Raw genomic sequence first — 20,705 nt, forward strand, 5'->3', positions numbered from 1 at the left:
CCGCGATATTTCACGACATTCAGCCAGCAGTACTGCCAGATCTCGCGAGAGAAACAATCAACAACTCCGAGGACAACCAATGAGCCTTTAAGGAAAGAGAGCTGCCAACTTTAGCTAAACATGGCTAAACATTAGCAGCTGCTGGGCGTGTACGCAATGGTGTTTTTTTCCCTTTGTGTTTTCTAAACGACCTTCTTTAGCTATCAGCAAATGTCATTCGCTCGTTTAGGAGAAACTGACACTCTAATCTGCCATTATTTCAACGTTTCTCCTCCCCAACTAGAGAAAAAGGTGGTCGCATTTACATCCCTGATGCTGCCCATCTCCTCTCCATACAGTTTCTGGTTGCAACTTGGGGTGCATTCAAACTCCAAATCCTTCATAGTCCTTTAGGACGTTGGGAAATGTATTTTGCCATAAATTACACGCTCATTATATGTTTGGTGACTGAAGAAAGGCACTACTTTGTTATATAGTGGGTGTTAGACTAACAGATAAAAAAAAATACAACATTAATCCAGAAGGGGGCGGTAATGCAACATTTTGGATGCCAACTTTACTGTCTATGATGCCAACCGCCAAAGAGCATGGAAGGAAAGAGACGACACTCTGGCCATTTTTGGAAACAGAATGCGCCTCGCAGTGCTCAACGGGAGTTGAACCTCGGGTCCTTTTCATTAGGTATTTATCTTGAAAAAACTAAACAAAGAAAACGAAAAATTTTGCTTAGTTTCCACAATATGGTTGTTGTTTTACATCCCTGCACTACACCACTTCAATCAAGATTTGCAGTATGCCCGGAAAAGATGTGAATCCCCAAAGTTTAGAGTGTTCTCCCGTTGAGTTACTGTTTAGAGAGGCTGATTATAGGGGCCAGCGCTACCGCAGCTAACCACTGCGAGCCTGTGCGAGGTTCTTTTGGCGCTGTCACGCTTCCAAAAATAAAAAATGGCGGAGGCTGCTGGGCGCTGATGTTGCAATGGGGCAATATGGAGCTGTCATTTCTTTCCATAAAAGTTCTTTGACATTGATGTGCTTCCCGGAAGTTGTTATCGCATTTTGCACAGACTAATCATAACACACGTTAGCTCGTCTCCTTGTTTGTTTGTATTTTATCCTCTGTCTGTAAGTATAGACTTACTTCCGACGGCCTCCCATGTAGTTTGCAGTCGTATTCGCACGTTGCAGCAAAGACCTCGGGGGCTGTCTAGTCTAGCTAGGCTAGCTAGTCGGTGTTAGTTTGCTAACGTTAGCCTTAGCTTATTGACCGTCAGGAGTTGTCAGTAGCAGTCATGGCGTGCACGTTAGAGCGCGTGCTGGGCGATGCCCGCACCCTGCTGGAGAGGCTGAGAGAGCACGACACAGCTGCCGACGGCCTGATCGAGCAGAGCGGCCAGCTCAACCAGAGAGTACAGGGCATGAGAGAGGCGGGCCATCTGCCAGACAAGGTAACACACACACACACACACACACACACACACACACACACACACACACACACACACACACACACACACACACACACACACTCTCTCTCACTCACTCACTCACTCACTCACACACACACACACTCACTCACTCACTCACTCACTCACTCACTCACTCACTCACACACACACACACACTCACTCACTCACTCACACACACACACACACACACACACACACACACACACACACACACACACACACACACACACACACACATATCTATGGTTTATGACTGTTTTTAGTCATGAAAAGTCTTTGCATTCCTCGTCATCGGTTTCCCTTGCCTTTCTTTCTCTCCTCTCAGCATACAGAGGATAATGCAGAGATTCAGGAGCTGACCAAATACAAGCCTCACGTCCTTCTGACTCAGGAGAACACGCAGATTAAGGAACTACAGCAGGAGAATAAAGGTGAGAAACACACACACATACCAGGGCCTAAAATTCACTTTGCAAACTGGGTGGGGGGGTTCCCCCCTAGGGGGGGTTCCCCCTTATGTTCTTCAGATAGGGGGGGTTTATAGATTTTTCACAGAAATTCCACACAGAAAGGACCTGGGACGGACCGGGGTTGGAACCCGGCACCTTCTTGCTGTGCTCTGTTAATTATATAGAAAATATATAGGGGAAAACATCATCTTAGTCTCGTGTGTTGATCAGAGTTGGGTGGCCCTGCTCTAGAAGAACACCAGTACGCACTGGTGTTGATCATGGGTCTTTCCAACTATCTCTACAGAACTATGGCTGTCTCTAGAAGAGCACCAGTACGCACTGGAGTTGATCATGGGTCGGTACCGCAAGCAGATGCTCCAGCTGATGATGGGGGAGAAGGAGCTGGACACCAAGCCTGTGCTCAGCCTGCACGAGGACCACGCCAAAGTAGGATTCAATTGTGATTCAGCTGAAACCCATGTAAAGTGACTGTGCTTTCAAGCTGTACTAGGCACATTTGATAAAATGTAAAAACCCACCCATCTTAGTAGCCTCACTTTCTCATTTAGGCTGGTTGGTTTGTCTGGGCTATGATTGGCTGGAGGCGGTCCTAACGTAACTGCAGAGGATGTTCTCTATTGGTTGAAATGACCAGGAAACAGTATGTTTGTTTACAAGCAGAACGTGGAAGCAAGACACCCCTCTTTTCTCATCTCGACTGTCGCAGTGTTTCCGAATGCACACATCAATATGAAACGGTTCATAGAACTTATTTGAAAATGTAAAAGTTTGTCGTCTGATATCAGTGTTCTGATGCATCTTTGCTAAACACAATTGCTGGCTTCTCATTCATATTGATGGTTAACTTTTACTGACTGAGTTAGGAGTCTCTAGAAAATTGTTTTCTATGCTGCTTGGAAACATCAGGAGTGAATGAGCCCAAGAGGTTTGCAAAACTGATGAAATAATAATAAAATATAATAATAATAATAAAATATAATAATAATAATAAAAAACTAATTCATTCTTTTAAACTAGATTTAAATCTTGTTGGCTGGATTATTGATGTTCTGACAGAGCGTAATGGTCTCCTTTCCTATCTGCTGCACTCTTCCACTAGTTGTAAGATGTGTGTGTTTTCTATATTACAGTACCTGGCTGTAAACTCATTTCCCTGTGTTACCTTTGACCTGTCTTCCTCTCCTCTCCTCTAGGAGGTGCAGAGCCAGGTGGAGCGGATATGTGAGATGGGCCAGGTGATGAGAAGAGCGCTGCAGGTGGACGATCAGCACTACTGCTCTGTGCGAGAGAGGCTGGCTCAACTAGAGGTGAGCACACGGCTCTGAAGCATCTGGCATAGTCTTCGCGCACGCGCTGGAGGCGGGGCTCCGCGGAGGGCGCACGCACTCTGCGTGGGCCAAAACAGAACATAGTCAGTGCGCAGCTCGCTCCTCCCACCCCCCTCCTCCTGTGGAAGCTCCAGGGGAAAATGGCAGCGATTAGTGCCAGGCAGTCTGAATGAAATTGAATGTAACGTTCCCAATTCTATGTATTAAATTCTAAAAAACGACCCTCAACATTTGGGAAGGCTAAGCCACACAACTAGTTTGTTATAATCGAATGTCATGCTTCGAAGGCGACTTCACGACGATGAGGACGGTGAGGACTCAATCACAGCAGATATCCGCTGATAGCCTACCACGGAGATCTCACAGGCACAGGCAGCAAAACCCGACGCGCTGATAGAAAAATCTCCATGGACGCGCCGCGCTCAGGCCTCGCCCCCCGACACGCCCCGTGCGATGACGTCAAAATCGCCGCGCGCCCTATGCGCTTGGCTGGGCGCGAAGACTATGCCAAAGGCTTTAGTCCACTTTGCTAGCTCCGTACGCAACAACAGTCTGTCTGAATAAGAGTGATCCATATGCATGTGGATATGACACACTGTCCTGACTTGGTGCAGGAGGAAGGTAGCCTAGGTAAACCCAGCCCCCACGTGACCTGCTCTCTCAGTTCCCAGTCACTATAGTGACTGAGAACAGGTCTGAGAGCAGGTCACGTGGGGGATGGGTTTACCCAGGCTAGGAGGAAGGTGCTTTAGTAGCTCGCAGGGCTGTAGTACTTGAGTCCGGACTCGAGATCAGAAGATGCCCCCGACACGAGAGAGAGAGAGAGAGAGAGAGATGGGTGCTTACTTAGCTGTATTAGTGTGGCATTTTTGTATGGGTGGCTGACTGATTGACGATGATGCTTCAATCAAGGGGTGTGTGTATGTGTGTGTGTGTGAGAGCGGGGTGTGACAAGGCTGGTGCAGGTCGGCTCCTCATACCTTTTGATTAGGGGTAGGGGGGGGGGGGGGTCCCTTTGGTCTGTTTTAGAATAGCCTATTGGGGGCAATTAGCATGTTGGTTTCATAAGCTATTGTTTCAGTTTCGGCCAGAAACTGCTTCTGTTGTTCCTGATGGGCGGTGATTGGTTGACAGCTATTGTAATGATGGACGGCCCCGTTACCTACCTGCCAGTGACCTAGCAGTCAGATCTGCTGCTGAAATAGTCCGAAAAACTAGACAGCATGTGATGTGCATTCAGGGCTGTAGTGGGTGGAGTGCTGAGTTATCCTATGCAGTTTTACTATGACATAAGGTTATTTAAATAATTTGATAAAATAAAAATGTCATGCAAAGGTAAGAGTATTTTCAGGCAAGCAATGCTGAGAGCAGTAAGAAAAAGTAGCAAAAATACACTCCGAGGTTTAACTACTGTATGTTATGAGCATACGCTGCCTACAATCAAATTTGTAAAAAAATATGCTATTTTAGTCAATAAATACAATGGTAGCCTTGGATAGCACATTGCTATGGTATTGGTCTCGAAATGGACTTGGAGTTTTGCGGTCTTGGTCTCGCCTCGGTCTCGACCCAACTCGGTCTTGGTCTCGACCCCCTCAACTCCCCCCCGGTCTTGGTCTCGACTCGGACTCGATTGACCAATGACTCGATCTGGACTTGGTAGCTCGAGATCTGCCATGGTTACCAGGTTTCACCACAGGCTTTGGCCTATAGATAGTGTCCCATCGTCCAATTGTGCTCTGTGTCTCCTTGAAGTGGCCATGCGTCTTCTGAGACTGTTGATGCAAAAAATCCACAGTAAGCATTGCATATTAAATTTCCAAAACTTAAATACAAAATCTGATACTGTGTATTGTATGGTCTTCTCCATCATGTTCAGATTGAGATGTGTATTGTTTTGTAATGGTATGGTCTTCTCCATCATATTCAGATTGAGATGTGTATTGTTTTGTAATGGTATGGTCTTCTCCATCATATTCAGATTGAGAACAAGGAGCTGCGTGACCTCCTGGCCATCAGCAAGAGCTCCGTAAAGATGGCAGTGAGGGAGGAGCCCAGCCAGCCAGCAGCAGCAGCAGCAGCAGCACAAGAAGAGCAAATTCCCCAGTCGGAGTCTGAGTGATCAGAACAGCATCTGTGTGAGCTGTCGGCCACCAGGGGGCAACAATGCTTCCTTCAGGATCACGAGAAGGGCTCGTTTGTGTCTTCACCACCTTATTTTTCTACATAGGCTGGGATTCAGTCAAAACCACAGCATCACAGGCCACAACGTGTCATTGTGGATTTTCGTAAACATGTTTTCAGATAGGAGAGCAGAGCGGGAATGCTAATTTTTGGCCAAGGAGGCACACATTTGCGTTTAAGGACACAGTTTCTACCTCTTCGGTGTCCCCGCTGCTGTTCATACACATATTTGAAAATGTGCAAAATCCTCATCGTCACCCCCTGCTGTGAGTTCACGGGAAATACAGCGATAACCCAACGCTCTGTCCACGTATTTTAGAGGATGCTGAGTAGAGTGCGAGCCTTATAATCACTCCGGATTCAAGATGACTTGTGGCTGTTTCACAGAAATTTGTCCATCTTACTCGCCCGGTCGAGGAGTGGCAGTGGATTATTTGTATGTATTTGATATGTTTTGTCAGTGTGTTTGTAGAGTTCGTATGTAACACGTTTTCCATAATAAGTACTTTGGTGATGTATGTCTAACACAATTTTTCTAGTTTTCACATTTGGATGCAGGGTGGCCAAGTATCGCAGCTGGTGACACATTTTTACTTAATTTATGGTAACCACAATTTTGAAGTATGCCAAGTTTTTTTTGTCTAAACAGCAAACATTTGGGCACTGTGTGTAGTTGTATGTATATTGTCATCTCAGGAAATCAGTATTAATAAGGTGAACATGCTGTAATGACTTCATGACAGTGTATTGATTTGTGTCAAAATGCAATTTCATTCAAACACTTTAAAATAAAATTGCATTGAAATCTTGTGCGTGTCTAAAAGGTGTTCTTTGGTTGTATATGTTCAATCACTACTGGACGCCTCACCGCGGTCACACTGTCCTCATACATATGCACCACTCTTAAATACTTCTCTGCCACATCCAACTTCCTTATAGACAGTTTTTACCAGAGTGCAACCCCACAGCACTTTCTTTTTCTCAGCATTTGGCAAACTGCAGAAATATTCACTCGACAAAGTTACTTGTTACATTGTTTTCGCTGCTCAGCTGTATAGACGGTTTTCATGGAATGGTCAGTCCTGCACTTGAATGTTTTTTTTTCTTTTATATCCGTACAAACACTGCAACAGGAAGTGAGCGGGGGTTCAATTTAGAATGTTTTTGTTGTCAAGTTAAAACCGTCTATACAATCAGGCATGCAAACTGTCACCTTTTTGATCCCAAAATAGGGCACTTAATTGAATGATTTTGAGTGGTTTTGTATGTCACCTTTTTCACTCTGGTGAGTTAACATCCCTGAATACAATACCATACCTCCCTCGTCATCCTGTCATATATGCTTTCTCTGAATCCACAAAGACAATGCAGCTCCTTCTGACCTTCTCTATACTTCTCCATCAACATTCTCAAAGTGAACATCACATCTGTAGTGCTCTTTCCTGGTACAAAACCTTAATGGTGCTTACTTATCACCACCTCTCCTCTGAACCTAGCTTCAATCACTCCCATACAGTAACTTCATGCTATGGCTGACCAAATTTATGCCTCTGTAGTTACTACAGCGCTGCCCTTATTTTTGAATATTGGCCCCAGTGCACTTCTCCATTCTTCAGGCATCCTCTCATTTTCCAAGATTGTGTTAAACAATCTAGTTAAGAACCCCACTGCCGTATCTTCTAAACATCTCCATGCCTCCACAGGTATGTCATCTGGACCAACCGCCTTTCCAGTCTCATAGCAGCCCTCACTTCATCCTGTATTCAATCACTGTATGGTTTGTAAATGCAAAGCTGATTGCTGCAAGGGCCCATGCCCATCCCCTCCACGCCCCCAAGTTTACAATTAAATCAATTACATGTTCCTCATCCTATAATTTGTCTTTTTAAGTCTAGGAAGAAAGTTAAGTTGTTGACTAGTTGACATATCTTTAGTTACATCAATACCTAAACATTTAACAGTTTTTGCTAGGGCCCATTCTTTTTCCAGTTTTACCACTTGATGGCGACATTGTTGATCTTGTTCTCAAAGTCACATATCGCGAGATTTTCCAATGGTGGTAAGTTCAGGTGCTCCTGGTCTTGACGCGGTGCTTTTGGTCTTAAATACCAAATACAATAGCAACAAACTGGTCCCTAATAATTTTTTCTTAAGACAACGTGAAATAATATTGATAGTCTGCCAGAATGAACAAAGAAAACGCACATTCGTCAATTCGTCACAATTCATAGACACATGTTGTTGTAAATTGTTGACACTGCTATTTACATTTTTACAACTTGGACATCAGAAAACTCCCAGTCGTATTAACCCATAAAGGTATTATATTAAACTTATTTAGCCACGTTTGTTTTTGTTGTTGTTGTTTTTTTTGGGGGGGGGGGGGGGGGGGGGGTCGTTTATGCGCTCAAGTTGTGTCTATATTTCCCACAGCACCTGAAGGCAGCTATAGAGCTGCGTGCATTTGACATTTGTAGCCAACCTGAAGCTAAGCTAACGTTAGCATGTCTGAGAAGGAGCTGGGGAAGAAGTGGGACCGCTGCCTCGCAGACAGTGCCATCAAAGTTGGTAAAGAACACGGTGTTGTGTGTGTAACCATGGTAACAAGCCTGCAATGTCCCAGAAGATGCTGTGCTGTCAGTGTCACGTTAGTCCACAGCTGTCATTGAGTTGGGCGTGAAGCTAACGTTAACTAGCTAGCCATTCAAAGGTCTAGTAAAGGACAATTGAATTAACAGTCAGGTAGTTTTAAGTTCATTTCATTCTGTTTACAGCATGCAGTTTCACTAAAGAAGGCAACCCTCTTCTTAACTAGTACAGTATTTGTAACGTTTACTCCTCACTGTGAATGATCCAGCTTAGCGCTGGCTTTACGGAAACAACGTCAGGACAAACTACATTCAAAATTAATTCAATGATTGTTTCAGTGCTTTAACGTTTAGAAAGGTCTCACTAGAAAGAAGAAATTGAACAATTATTGATTTGCGTTTTTTTGTGTCGACTATACCTGCAACGATTAATCGATATACAATTAATCAGATCGTTTGGAGTAATTTAAGAAAAAAGGTAAAAATGATCTGATTCCAGCTTCTAAAATATGAATATTTTCTCATTTCTTTACTCCTCTATATGACAGTAAACTGAATATCGTTTGAGTTGTGGACAGGTATGATGATGTAATCATGGGCTTTGGGAAACACTGAATGACATTTTTCACTATTTTCTGACATTTTATAGACCAAACAACTAATCAATTAACCAATAAAATAATAAGACATAATCGACAGATTAATTGATAATGAAAATAATCGTTTTTCATTTCATTTTCGTGCGGCGCTAGAGTGCCCGTTCAACCCTACCCCCTGCTGCACAGAGCGGTTCACTTGTTTATTCATATTGAGCAGCATGTCCAAATGATTGCCACATGCCCTTTTGGTCAGTGGGCGTGGAAAGTTAATCACTTGGCCGATGACCTGCTTTTCTGCGAAGTTTCACGCAAATCCGTCTGAACTTTTTTGGACAGATCCTGCAGACAGACAGGGGTGAAAATATAACCTCCCCTCAACTCCATTGCAGAGGTAGGCCTATAAGGATGGAAATATATACAGAGTGGAGCACATCACCTAAACAAGTTATAATGATGGAATACAGAGTGGAGCACACCCAAACAAGTTGAAGAGGGGCAGACTAACAAAACATCAAAATAAAGAGAGTCTCAAAAAATGCTGCTGTTTAGGGGTACGGTGGCGCAGTGGTAAGCGCTGTCGCCTCACAGCTCGAAGGTCCTGGGTTCGATTCCCACCTGGGACGCTGTGGGTGCTGGAGTTGTGACCCCCCCATATCTTCAGTGCCTACTGCCCAGGTGGGCTATCTCGTCGAAAGGGCCTTTCTGTGTGGAGTTTGCATGTTCTCCCCGTACCCCCCAGGGGGTTCCTCCGTACATAACCCCCCACTAAAAACATGCAGAAGATCGTCATCCGACCAGTGACGACAACATCTGAAGTTGGTCCAATGATGGTCCAATGAAGGTCCCCGGGCGCTGGAAAGAAATAGCGACCACTGCTCCTGGCCTGCCCCCTGGAGGAAAGGACAAGCCTGGATGGGTCAAATGCAGAGGACATATTTCACCGGCCACCGTCGGCATGAGTGTGTGTTGTGGCCGCATGCATGTGTTGTAGTGTTCGTGTGACAATAAAGACGGGCTGCCGTCTGAAATCGTGTTTAATCGTGTTTTATAGCAAACCATTAAACACAGCAGAGGAGAATCTTAGAGGCAAGGATGGACAAACAACATTCTACCTTCCATCCCACTTAACCCATTGATACCTGATGCAGCATTTGTGTGTATCCCTTTAAGACCGCGAACCGCGTTAGTCTAAAAAAATGCTGCTGTTTATAGCAAACCATTAAACACAGCAGAGGAGAATCTTAGAGGCAAGGATGGACAAACAACATTCTACCTTCCATCCCACTTAACCCATTGATACCTGATGCAGCATTTGTGTGTATCCCTTTAAGACCGCGAACCGCGTTAACGCAGTTCGCGGTCTTAAAGGTTATACGCACACAAATGAGGGATATACACGCAAATGCTGCATCAGGTATCAATGGGTTAATGAATGAGAGCAAATTGTGCAGGCATGTGCTGCTTTAAACCACCTCGCTTGTGGACAATATTTTGAGAGCAGTATTTGACGTTTCTTCTCCTTTTCAGGTGCTGGTCTGGGGTTAGGAATCGTGTTTTCTGTCGTGTTCTTCAAACGTAAGTAGTTTGAATGGGGTTGATGCTGCACTATTCTATTAGAAAAAGGACCATCTGACCTTAAAAGTCAAGTAAACACAAACATTTAAAACATACTGGAGTGGGGAAAGGATTTTGTTTGTTTTAATTCAAATGACATTGTGAAGTGCAACTTTGTGTACTTGGAGTAGAGATTAAGTACCTGTTTCTCTTGTAGGACACACATGGCCGATTTCATTTGGCGTAGGAACAGGCCTTGGCATGGCATATTCCAACTGTCAGAATGAGCTGAGATCACATTATCTGCTGCACAGAAGCTTGAAGGTTGGTTTGTATAGCCTACAGTATATACAGAAATGATTCCTTGATTTCAAATGAGAGGAGTGAAATGGCGTCATTGTTTTTGTAAACCAAGAGTTACAGTAACTGATTCCTGCTTATCTTTCTCAACAGGAACAGTAGCCGCATGTCGTCGAGGGACTGTCACTTTTCTATGTTGACCATTTGCACTGTTCTCCAGTTAGATGTTGTCTCTCTGTCGGATGATTCTCCCCTAGTATGATTCAATATGCTTTGTTTGTGCCTGAACAGGACAGTCTTTTTGTTTAATAAAATAATCATAACGACAAAAGACGATGTCCTGGTTGTTTATTCACAGCCCCCAGTGACCTGCTCTCAGGCTTACCCTGCTCACGTGGGGGCTGGGTTTACCCAGGCTAGACCAGCATGAGGAGGTGCCAAGCTGTTGTGGCTGGGTATGGATCTTCCACACACTACTGAGGTCCCTGACAGTGTAAAATGAATAGTGTAAAAATGACCAACATGTGTTGTTTTTTCCTTATTACTGTGGGAGAGCGCAATCATCCAATCCACGAAGCAACTCAAAAACAAGAATGAATACCAACAGAAGAATATTGCAGGGGATTTTGGCAAATCTTTTTGGGGCGCTACCCACACGGTGAGCTGTGTTGCTCATTCCACGAATGCACGATCCTTACAAGTTGTACTTCGTTGTAAAGGTGACTAATCAGGATTTCCAATGATATAACATACAATACCAATTGGTATTATTAAAGGGGAGAAATAATCGACCGCGATTGATACTAGACCTAATGGCCACTACCTTGTCAACAAAGAAGTTAAGGAACTTATCACAGTCCTCAACAGAAAAACCTGGTAGAGTAGAGACCGGGGGTGATACTAACCTAATGATTATCTTTTTGCACTGTTTGATTTAGAACATGTGTATGTACCATAGACTGTATGTACAGTATATTGATGTAGGTCTTTCAACGTCAGTTGGTGTTTTTTTCCCTTTTCTTCAGGTAAATGTGCTCAATTGTTTTTTTCTTTCCCTCTTCCTTTTTTTCTTTTTATTATCTTCTGGATTGATGTATTATCAGTGTTGGGCAAGTTACTTTCAAAATGTAATATACTACATATTACTAGTTACTTTCATTTGAAAGTAATAAGCTACTTTACAATATTACTTTCTGTGTAGAGTAACTCATTACTTATTACACTACTTTTGCATTACTTTCACCAAAATAACAGCAGCAGCAGAATGACATTGCCGCCCCGGAACCATCCCGAAAAATAATTTCAACCGCCTTGAAATCAGTGCACAGTCCAAAATTCTAAATGTTATTATTTTCCTTACCCCCAACACTGTGTTATTGAGTATTTGTCTGGGGGGTGGGTGGAGGTGGTTAGACAGGTGGGTGGGAGGGGGGGGGGGGGGGGTTTGTATTGTATAAAAAAGAAAAATCTCTTGATGGTGTGCAGCTTTTCAATATTGTGTTGTAAAATGATATTTTCTTTGCACAATCATCAGTCAAAAGGATTTAAAACATAAACACTAATAATAGTTATAGATACCATGATCAAACATGGGGGGATAAAAGTCCACCCACACCCAGTTCCTAGAATTAGCAATTCTGGGCTGTGATTGTGCATGGGTTTATGCATTAACAGCTCAATGCTTCGACACGCTCCTTCTCAAAAGCCGTGCGCTCTGGCAGGGAGGCGCGCTGGAGTGGCCGACACGGGGATTAACAAGAGCGAGGAATCTAACAACGGCGTTACAGCCACGCTACCTGTACAGCACACACACACACACACACACACACACACACACACACACACACACACACACACACACACACACACACACACACACACACACACACACACACACACACACACACACACACACACACACACACACACACACTCTCTCACGAACAGAGCCTGGCATAATTGCAGCTCCATAATAGTCATTTTCTCAATCGGCCCTATTTCCCAGAATAAAAGGACTTGTGAAAGACTGTCCACTCCCAATGCGGCAGAGGACCCACTGAAGTTGTATAATGCCACTTCTGTGAGGTGAGCAGTCATTCTGAGAATTGGTCCTTGTTCTCCGCATCTTCAATAGTTTTCTCTTTCACTGGCACTGCTCTGATACGCCTGGCAGAAGCCTACCTCGCTGTTTTCCCTCCCCCAGTGACCGGCGACATCGTGACGCGCCGCGTCGAAAACCCGCTGTCACTCAGCCACCCCAGTGGCTCACTGTGGGTGAGACGGGCACGTGCGTGGCACGATGGAGACATGGAGCAAAGTAAATGCTGTTGGTCATTTTGTCAGCTGTACTGGCGGCAGCGGAGGCGGCAGCGAGGCAGCGAGAGGTATTCACGCCTGGAGGAGACGGCTTTAATGACCTGCGGCGAACAGCCCTGTTCACCTGGACAGGGAGAGGAGTAGATGGCTGCTGGACACGCGACCTCAGTGGGTTTTTCTTTATTTCACACTCTCTCTGAGGGGAGAGCTTTGGGTGCAGACTGTGGAAGCAGAACTGGCTTTGCTGTGGTCCGTCCAGCTTTGGGTGCAGACTGTGGAAGCAGAACTGGCTTTGCTGTGGTCCGTCCAGCTTTGGGTGCAGACTGAAAGCAGAACTGGCTTTGCTGTGGTCCGTCGAGCTTTGGGTGCAGACTGGAAGCAGAACTGGCTTTGCTGTGGTCCATAGAGCTTTGGGTGCAGACTGGAAGCAGAACTGGCTTTGCTGTGGTCCATAGAGCTTTGGGTGCAGACTGGAAGCAGAACTGGCTCCGTAACATTCAGTGTGAGTTTCACACCTTCAAAGAAGAAGCAGAGGGCTGACTGAAGGGGGACATCAGGAGCTTATTGCTGCCAACCAAACAGTGTCTACAACAGTGTTGTAGTCCTGGTCTCATTTTCAGGACTTGTGACTCATCTTTGACATGAGCACTGATGACGCAGACTTGGACTCGGGCATTCAGGCATTCGGACTCGGAAGTTGGAGGAGGAGGACTCGGACATGTTAATTGCTAAAGACTGTTTTTGTCATTTCTTTTGTAACAGGCCCTAACAATTTGGCATAAGATATAATAGCTATATTAATATAGTGGCATTATTCAATTCCATGCAAGGGCAGGCAAGTGTGTTCCAGCTAAATGCAGATTCACATTCAGTAACTCCAGACTCGGACTCAGGTAATGGGGACTCCACTCGAACTCTTCTTTGGTGACTAGGAGGACTTGGACTCGGCCTTGAACACTGGGGACTTGAGACTCGGCTTGGCCTCGAGATATAGTGACTTGACTACAACACTGCAACCAGCATCATGGGCGACTCTCTCTTGCCCGGCTTGACTGGACCAAGGGCAGGTCTAGATGGTGTCAACCCATTAGCGAGTTCTAACAGCAGCTCTTCCACCTGGGACATGGCCGGTAGCATTCCGTGGTTCCTGGCCTTCGTTCTGACCGCCATCATCGTCCTGACGGCGTGCGGCAACGCGCTTCTCATCGCTCTGGTGTTTGCACATCGCTCCCTGCGCTCCACCTCCAACTGCTTCCTGGTGTCCCTGTTCCTGTCCGACCTGATGGTGGCGCTGGTGGTCATGCCTCCGGCCGTGCTCAATGTGCTGTGCGGGGGTGCCTGGGTGCTGTGGCCCGGCTTCTGCCCCGTCTGGCTCTGCTTCGACGTGATGTGCTGCAGCGCCTCCATCCTCAACCTGTGCGTGATCAGCCTGGACCGCTACCTGCTCATCATCTCGCCGCTGCGCTACAAGCAGAGGATGACCGCGCCCAGGGCTCTGCTCCTGGTGGCGGCCGCGTGGGGCCTGGCAGCGCTGACCTCTTTCCTGCCCATCGAGATGAAATGGCACAGCTTAGGTGATGTGAAAAATGTCACCATCATCATTCACTTAAATACATACACTTAATGTATACTTTCATCATGAGCACATCTCTCATTAACATTCTCACACACTTTTCAAATCTGTACACCAGGGGTGTCAAACATACGGCCCAGGGGCCAGAACCGGCCCGCAAGAGGGTCCAATCGGGCCCACAGGAGGCCTTTGCAAAGTGTGAAAATTGCACTGACTGAAAAGTCCTTCGACCATTGTGATGCACTTGTGAAGGCTAAGGTTTCAGGAGCAAGTTAAATAGTACTGTAAGTAACCTATTCATGTTTTCTGTATTCATCACTAAATGGTCAACAATTTTGAGTATGTTTGAATATAGAGAATTGCAACCTTGCTGTCAATTGTAATGTAGCACGGTTACAGACAGCAGATTTGATCATTTGTTTGATAGGTCTAATGGTAGCTGAGATAACCCTATGTGTACCTGTATTTCTTTACACTCAAAGAAACATGTGGAGGCGTTGTTATTCATTGATTATTATGCATTTATTTTCTTAGTCTGGCCCACCTGAGACCAAATTGGATCACATGTCCCCCGAGAACTAAAACGAGTTTGACACCCCTGCTGTGCACCATGTGATCTCTGCTGTGCACCATGTGATCTCCTGCTGTGCACCATGTGATCTCTGCTGTGCACCATGTGATCTCCTGCTGTGCACCATGTGATCTCTGCTGTGCACCATGTGATCTCCTGCTGTGCACCATGTGTTCTCTGCTGTGCACCATGTGATCTCCTGCTGTGCACCATGTGATCTCCTGCTGTGCACCATGTGATCTCCTGCTGTGCACCATGTGATCTCTGCTGTGCACCATGTGATCTCCTGCTGTGCACCATGTGTTCTCTGCTGTGCACCATGTGATCTCCTGCTGTGCACCATGTGTTCTCTGCTGTGCACCATGTGATCTCCTGCTGTGCACCATGTGATCTCTGCTGTGCACCATGTGATCTCCTGCTGTGCACCATGTGATCTCCTGCTGTGCACCATGTGATCTCCTGCTGTGCACCATGTGATCTCCTGCTGTGCACCATGTGATCTCTGCTGTGCACCATGTGATCTCTGCTGTGCACCATGTGATCTCTGCTGTGCACCATGTGATCTCTGCTGTGCACCATGTGATCTCCTGCTGTGCACCATGTGATCTCTGCTGTGCACCATGTGATCTCTGCTGTGCACCATGTGATCTCACATGTCCAATGTCAGGAATCCTAATCTATCAAGAACTGTCTGATGTCCTGACATGTCAGCCATGTAACTGTCTCATCATCACACATGTCATCTCTGTAGCACAGCTTACTGTACTGTACAGTACAATGCCTCTGTATCAGCGCTATCTATTATGATGTCAGCTCTCTGCAACACATAAGATTGCATCAATCTCTTCCTCTTTGAAGAATTGTATCCATGCACCCTCTTCCTCTCATGAGACCTTAAATCAGGGATACTCAACTTGCTTTGCCCGGGGGCCACTTTCGTGAAATGAGAGAAGGCCAGGGGCCAGTTAATAAACAAACAATATACATTTTTCTGTAGCGGATTGTAGGTTTTTGGGGTGTCAGCCGGAGTTTAGTCTGACAATGTTGTGCACACCGGATAGTTAGTTAGGTTAAGTACATACATAAGTGCCTGGGTAGTGAGCAGATGGCGGTATTTGACAATTTAGCAGCTAAATAATAGATTATTGAAAGATATTCCATATTCCAGACTGAAATGCTATAACAGAAGTATTGGCCAGAATGACATGAACATTTGGACACTTATTCAGTGGGTATCTTGCATGTTGCATTCAGGTGCACTGTAAAAAAGAAAAAAGAAAAGAAAAATGCATTGTGGCCCGCGGGCCGCAAGTTGGGTATCACTGCATATGAATTATATCCAAGTAAGCCGAACCTCTGACTCAAGAACTTTTACTTTCATTATTTGACATCATCAGGCCACGGGCTCGGCGGTGCCAACGTCAGCTCCTATTCAGACTCACTGCACCCAGACTCCTACTTTCAGCGATTGTCCCCTGGAGGCCTTTCCACTTTGGAATCACCTCCCCCTCACTATCAGGTTACCACATAAAAAAAATACTTTTTAACCCTAACCCTTTATTATATAGGATGGTATTTTTGATCAGTTTGTTGCTTTGCAATTCTCATTGATTTTATATTGGTCTTGTTTATATTTGCTTTATGTGTCTGTCTGCCCCTATAGTATTTATGTGTCTGCCCCTATAGTATTTGTACTTGCTTTATGTGTCTGTCCCTATAGTATCTTTACTTGCTTGCTTTTCTGATCTACTGTGATAAAACTGTTGTTTTGAGAAGTGCTATATCAATAAAATGTCCTTAACTTCCTGACTTTCCTTCCAGTGCCGCCTGCGGGTCACGTTGCCCTTCGCCCTGGTGGCGTCTGTCCTCACCTTCTTTCTGCCCTCCAGCGCCATCTGCTTCACCTACTGTCGGATCCTCCTGGCCGCCCGGCGCCAGGCCAGGAGGGTGGCGGCGCTCAGCCAGCCTCCGTATCCCCACCCCTCTCTGGGGGAACATTCCCGTTCCCGCCCTCCTTCACCTGGGGCCGCGGCCGGCCACGCTCCACAGGACGGAGATGAGTACAGCCACCAGGAGCCTCCTGCATCACGCAACGTACCGGTAACTGGAAGAGAGAGCCAATAGTAAACTACACTGAAATGGTTGATAAACACCACTGGTGATGCTAATGTTGATGGGCACTTTAAAGTTGCTGTAAGTGATGTTTTTGTGTTAAAATAGGTGTAAAACAGCTCTATATTCTGCTAGGAATCACTATTATAGAGTATCTGGTCTATGGCATTACTCCGGCAGTACCTCTCCTTCTCTGTAAAACCCCAGAGAAGGTTTCCGGGTCACCCACCCACTTTATCCAATCAGAAGGCAGAACTCCACAAAGAGGCGGTCCTCTGTGTGCATCCACAAATGGGAGGGGGAACTGCTCACTGATGTTTGAAAAACAAAACAAAGAATCCAGTCAAACTGGGCAAATCGCTGACAGCACCTTTAAAAGATTCAATATATGAGCAATCTTGATTGTATCTATCTCTAACTGTGTGTGTTTGTATTGGGCGGTGTCCTCTGTTCACAGTTGTCAGTGAACAGTGAGCGTGGTCTGGCTCACAGACAGGGCCGGAGGGCAGTGAAGGCCAGTCTGACACTGGGAGTCCTGCTGGGCCTCTTCTTCAGCGCCTGGCTACCCTTCTTCATCACCAACATGGCTCAGGTCAGTGGGCTCTTCTTCAGCACCTGGATACCTTTCTGCAGCACCAATATGGCTCAGGTCAAGTCCAGTAATAATGTGGGTCAACCTCTCACTAATGCAACAAAAACACACCCAATGGATTTTGTGTCCTCAATATGTTAATAAGCAATCCTATGAGGATGATTGATTGATTGATTGGTTGATTGGTTGATTTTATTTTGGATAAAGAACAACAAAATCCAAGGGATGACACGCAAAAGTGTAAACACTTACTTCCATCATGGTCCCTGGTCTTATAAAAACATGACATACAGCAGCAACACACAACATCACATAAACAAATACAGAGCAGTCAAGGATAAAAAGAGCAAGAAATATAAACCACCATAAGTTAAAAAAAAAAAAAAATGTTACACCGAAAGGCTCACACATTACTCCAGCTTACTCAGTAAGCATTTTTCCCAGAAGTTTTTAAAACCATTCAGACTTAATTTCATTATGGATTTTGTTCCACTCAACTGATTGTCAGAAAATGGGTTAATCTAACTTGGTAATTACACTTGTCCTGCTTTTCAAGCTTTCAATGATCCAGTCATTCTAGCACACGCACACGCACGCACGCACGCACGCACGCACGCACACACACACACACACACACACACACACACACACACACACACACACACACACACACACACACACACACACACACACACACACACACACACACACACACACACACAGTCTCATGTTGATAGGAAGCCCTCCTCTAACAGCTGTCTCCTCCTTCACTGTCCCTCTCTACTCAACATGCTGTTTATGTTCCCCTGGGGACACTTCAGCGGACACGCCCCCAAGAGTTTCCATCATTTTTACCAGCTGCTATTATTGTTTTCACCTTGTGTGTGTGTGTGTGTGTGTGTGTGTGTGTGTGTGTGTGTGTGTGTGTCTGTGTGTGTCATCATGGCAAAATGTGGTCATGGGACCTTGTAAATGCGATAGCGTCCAAACCGTGCAAGATGCTGATGCAGTCATGACAGGTGAGTAATTGACGTTCACATCAAAATGAAGACCGAGTTCGAAAATGGGTGTGAACTAAGCAAGGGGGCGGGGCGCCCCCCCCCCCCCCCCACACACTTACTTTATTCCCCATAGCCCACATTCATTTTAAGTGACGCATCGCAAGATGGTCTCTAGCGAAACCTAATTTAATATACTTAATATAATATAGACATTTGTAATCTTTCAAATTTGGCTGGGTGGTTAATAACACATTTCTCTGTGGTGTGACAAATTTAAAACATTTATTTTTGCTTTTAACAGACTTTAAATGACTTTTGCATTTGAATTATTGCATCTCTGAGTTCATTTGAGTTAGTTACCAAATGACCAAACACTGTCCTCTTGTAATACCACGGTCACGATTCCACAAATCCACTTGAACACGAGATGAATTGTACATGAAACCTTCCTTCAGATACTGTACATGCCCTTTTGCTATCTTCTACCAGGCAGTGTGTGAGTGCGTCCCGCCTGCGCTCTTCGACGCCATCACCTGGCTGGGCTACTGCAACAGCACCATGAACCCCATCATCTACCCGCTCTTCATGAGGGACTTCAAGCGAGCTCTGGGGAAGCTCTTGCCCTGCTGCTCTTCTCGCTCGCCCAGGAGACCCTCTCCGGCGCTCTCTCTCTCCCTCCGCAACTCAGGAGAGCCCGACCTTGCCAGCGAGCAGCCGTCTCCCGTGGCCAGCGAGCTCCCCTCTCCCCTGACCTCTGACCCCACCCATCCCCCCGCCACCGCCACGGACGCCGTCAACCTGTTGGATGCAGAGCAGGCCGGGATCGAGCTGCCTTTGCTTCTGCCCAATCAGGTGGACACTCTGGACTGACGGGCAGGTGGGGGTGCTGGATGGAATAAACTTAAACTTAGCTGTTTTTCCATACATCAGGATTGGAGCTGGAAGTTTGATTAAAGGCATACCATGTAGGATTTATCCGTTGATGCCACAGCGGACTGCATTTAAACAATGTAGTCCCCTCCTCCCCGGCAAGAAGGGGACTGCATTGTTTAAATCAGAGACTGTATAAAGAGATGGACAGAGTGCGTGTGATGTCACCATCAGTTTGTGGACTCACGTTTTGAAGCCTCTAGTTTGGCTGCTGCCATCTTGGTTCTCCCACAAACCGCGGTTTCCCACAGAGCCGCGCTGCCGTGACCGGGTCCGTGATCGGTGAGCTGCACGACCACTGGACAGGCGACCTGTCAATCAAGGCCAAGACAGTCTTTTTTATTGTCTATTTGACTCTAAATGGGCGGGTTCTAGAAAAGTTGTCATGAAAGGTGAAATGAACAATCGAGCCCAACACCGTTTTTTGAACCAACCTGTAAACATGTTTATTTATGCTGTAAAGTCAGGTATTTTTCACATGAGGGTGAATGGGAACTGACTGGCTTTTGCAGCCATCCTCACATGGCCATTCGAGGGAACTGCAGCTTTTAATACTTCCGCATTGACCAAGTAAGCCTGCCCCCTCGTTTGAACGTAGTCCTCTGTGGCTCTGCTCTGCAGACACACCAGCAGCAGCACGCTATTGGCTGGGGGGCGGGGCTACACCTCCCACTTGGTTCTACTGCCCAGAAGTTGTACAGTACACGGGGCCTGGGTCTGTGCAGATAAATACACACTTCTAGTGGGTCATTAGTATGCCTACTTGTATCATGACGGCTCACTGGCAGATGCAGACATAAATACAATGCTTTTCAAAATGTACACATTCACTGGGCAAAATAAGAAAACTACTTCAATTTAACATTATGTAAAACATGACATATTTTTTTTATTTATGTAACATTTTCTTTCAAACAAACCCGTCAGATTCATCCTACTGAAACTGGTTTGGATGATGCTGCACCCGAGACAAAAGTCAAGTATTCAATTCAATGCAGTCAAGCATTTAGTCAAGCATCGAGCATTTGGACATAATTAAAGCATCATTATATTGGCAGACATGTTTGTTTCAGGCCGATACAATATTTCATTTTAAAGCCTTTATCGGCCGATTT

General features: G+C 45.6%; 3 protein-coding genes across 3 annotated transcripts; all 3 read left to right on the forward strand.

Moving 5' to 3' along the window:
• Positions 1–1,074: 1,074 nt before the first annotated feature.
• Positions 1,075–6,240, forward strand: sike1 (suppressor of IKBKE 1). Its single transcript, XM_083641534.1, has 5 exons — positions 1,075–1,448; positions 1,795–1,900; positions 2,226–2,368; positions 3,136–3,249; positions 5,252–6,240. The coding sequence occupies exons 1-5, from the start codon at positions 1,293–1,295 to the stop codon at positions 5,390–5,392; spliced, it is 660 nt and encodes a 219-aa protein (XP_083497660.1). The 5' UTR covers positions 1,075–1,292; the 3' UTR covers positions 5,393–6,240.
• Positions 6,241–7,895: 1,655 nt separating this feature from the next.
• micos10 (mitochondrial contact site and cristae organizing system subunit 10) lies at positions 7,896–10,819 on the forward strand. The gene is made up of 4 exons (XM_083640975.1): positions 7,896–8,022; positions 10,169–10,216; positions 10,413–10,519; positions 10,649–10,819. Exons 1-4 carry the CDS (start codon positions 7,959–7,961, stop codon positions 10,655–10,657), a joined length of 228 nt encoding a protein of 75 aa, XP_083497101.1. The 5' UTR covers positions 7,896–7,958; the 3' UTR covers positions 10,658–10,819.
• A 3,115-nt stretch (positions 10,820–13,934) lies between these two features.
• On the forward strand, positions 13,935–19,530 carry htr6 (5-hydroxytryptamine (serotonin) receptor 6; the record flags this gene model as incomplete). Its single annotated transcript, XM_083641208.1, has 5 exons — positions 13,935–14,385; positions 16,353–16,474; positions 16,777–17,055; positions 17,525–17,659; positions 19,150–19,530. 5 exons carry the CDS (start codon positions 13,935–13,937, stop codon positions 19,528–19,530), a joined length of 1,368 nt encoding a protein of 455 aa, XP_083497334.1.
• Between the last annotated feature and the right edge of the window lie 1,175 nt (positions 19,531–20,705).

The sequence above is a fragment of the Poromitra crassiceps genome (assembly GCF_964638095.1).
Source record: "Poromitra crassiceps genome assembly, chromosome: 8".
Taxonomy (NCBI): Eukaryota; Metazoa; Chordata; class Actinopteri; order Beryciformes; family Melamphaidae; genus Poromitra; species Poromitra crassiceps.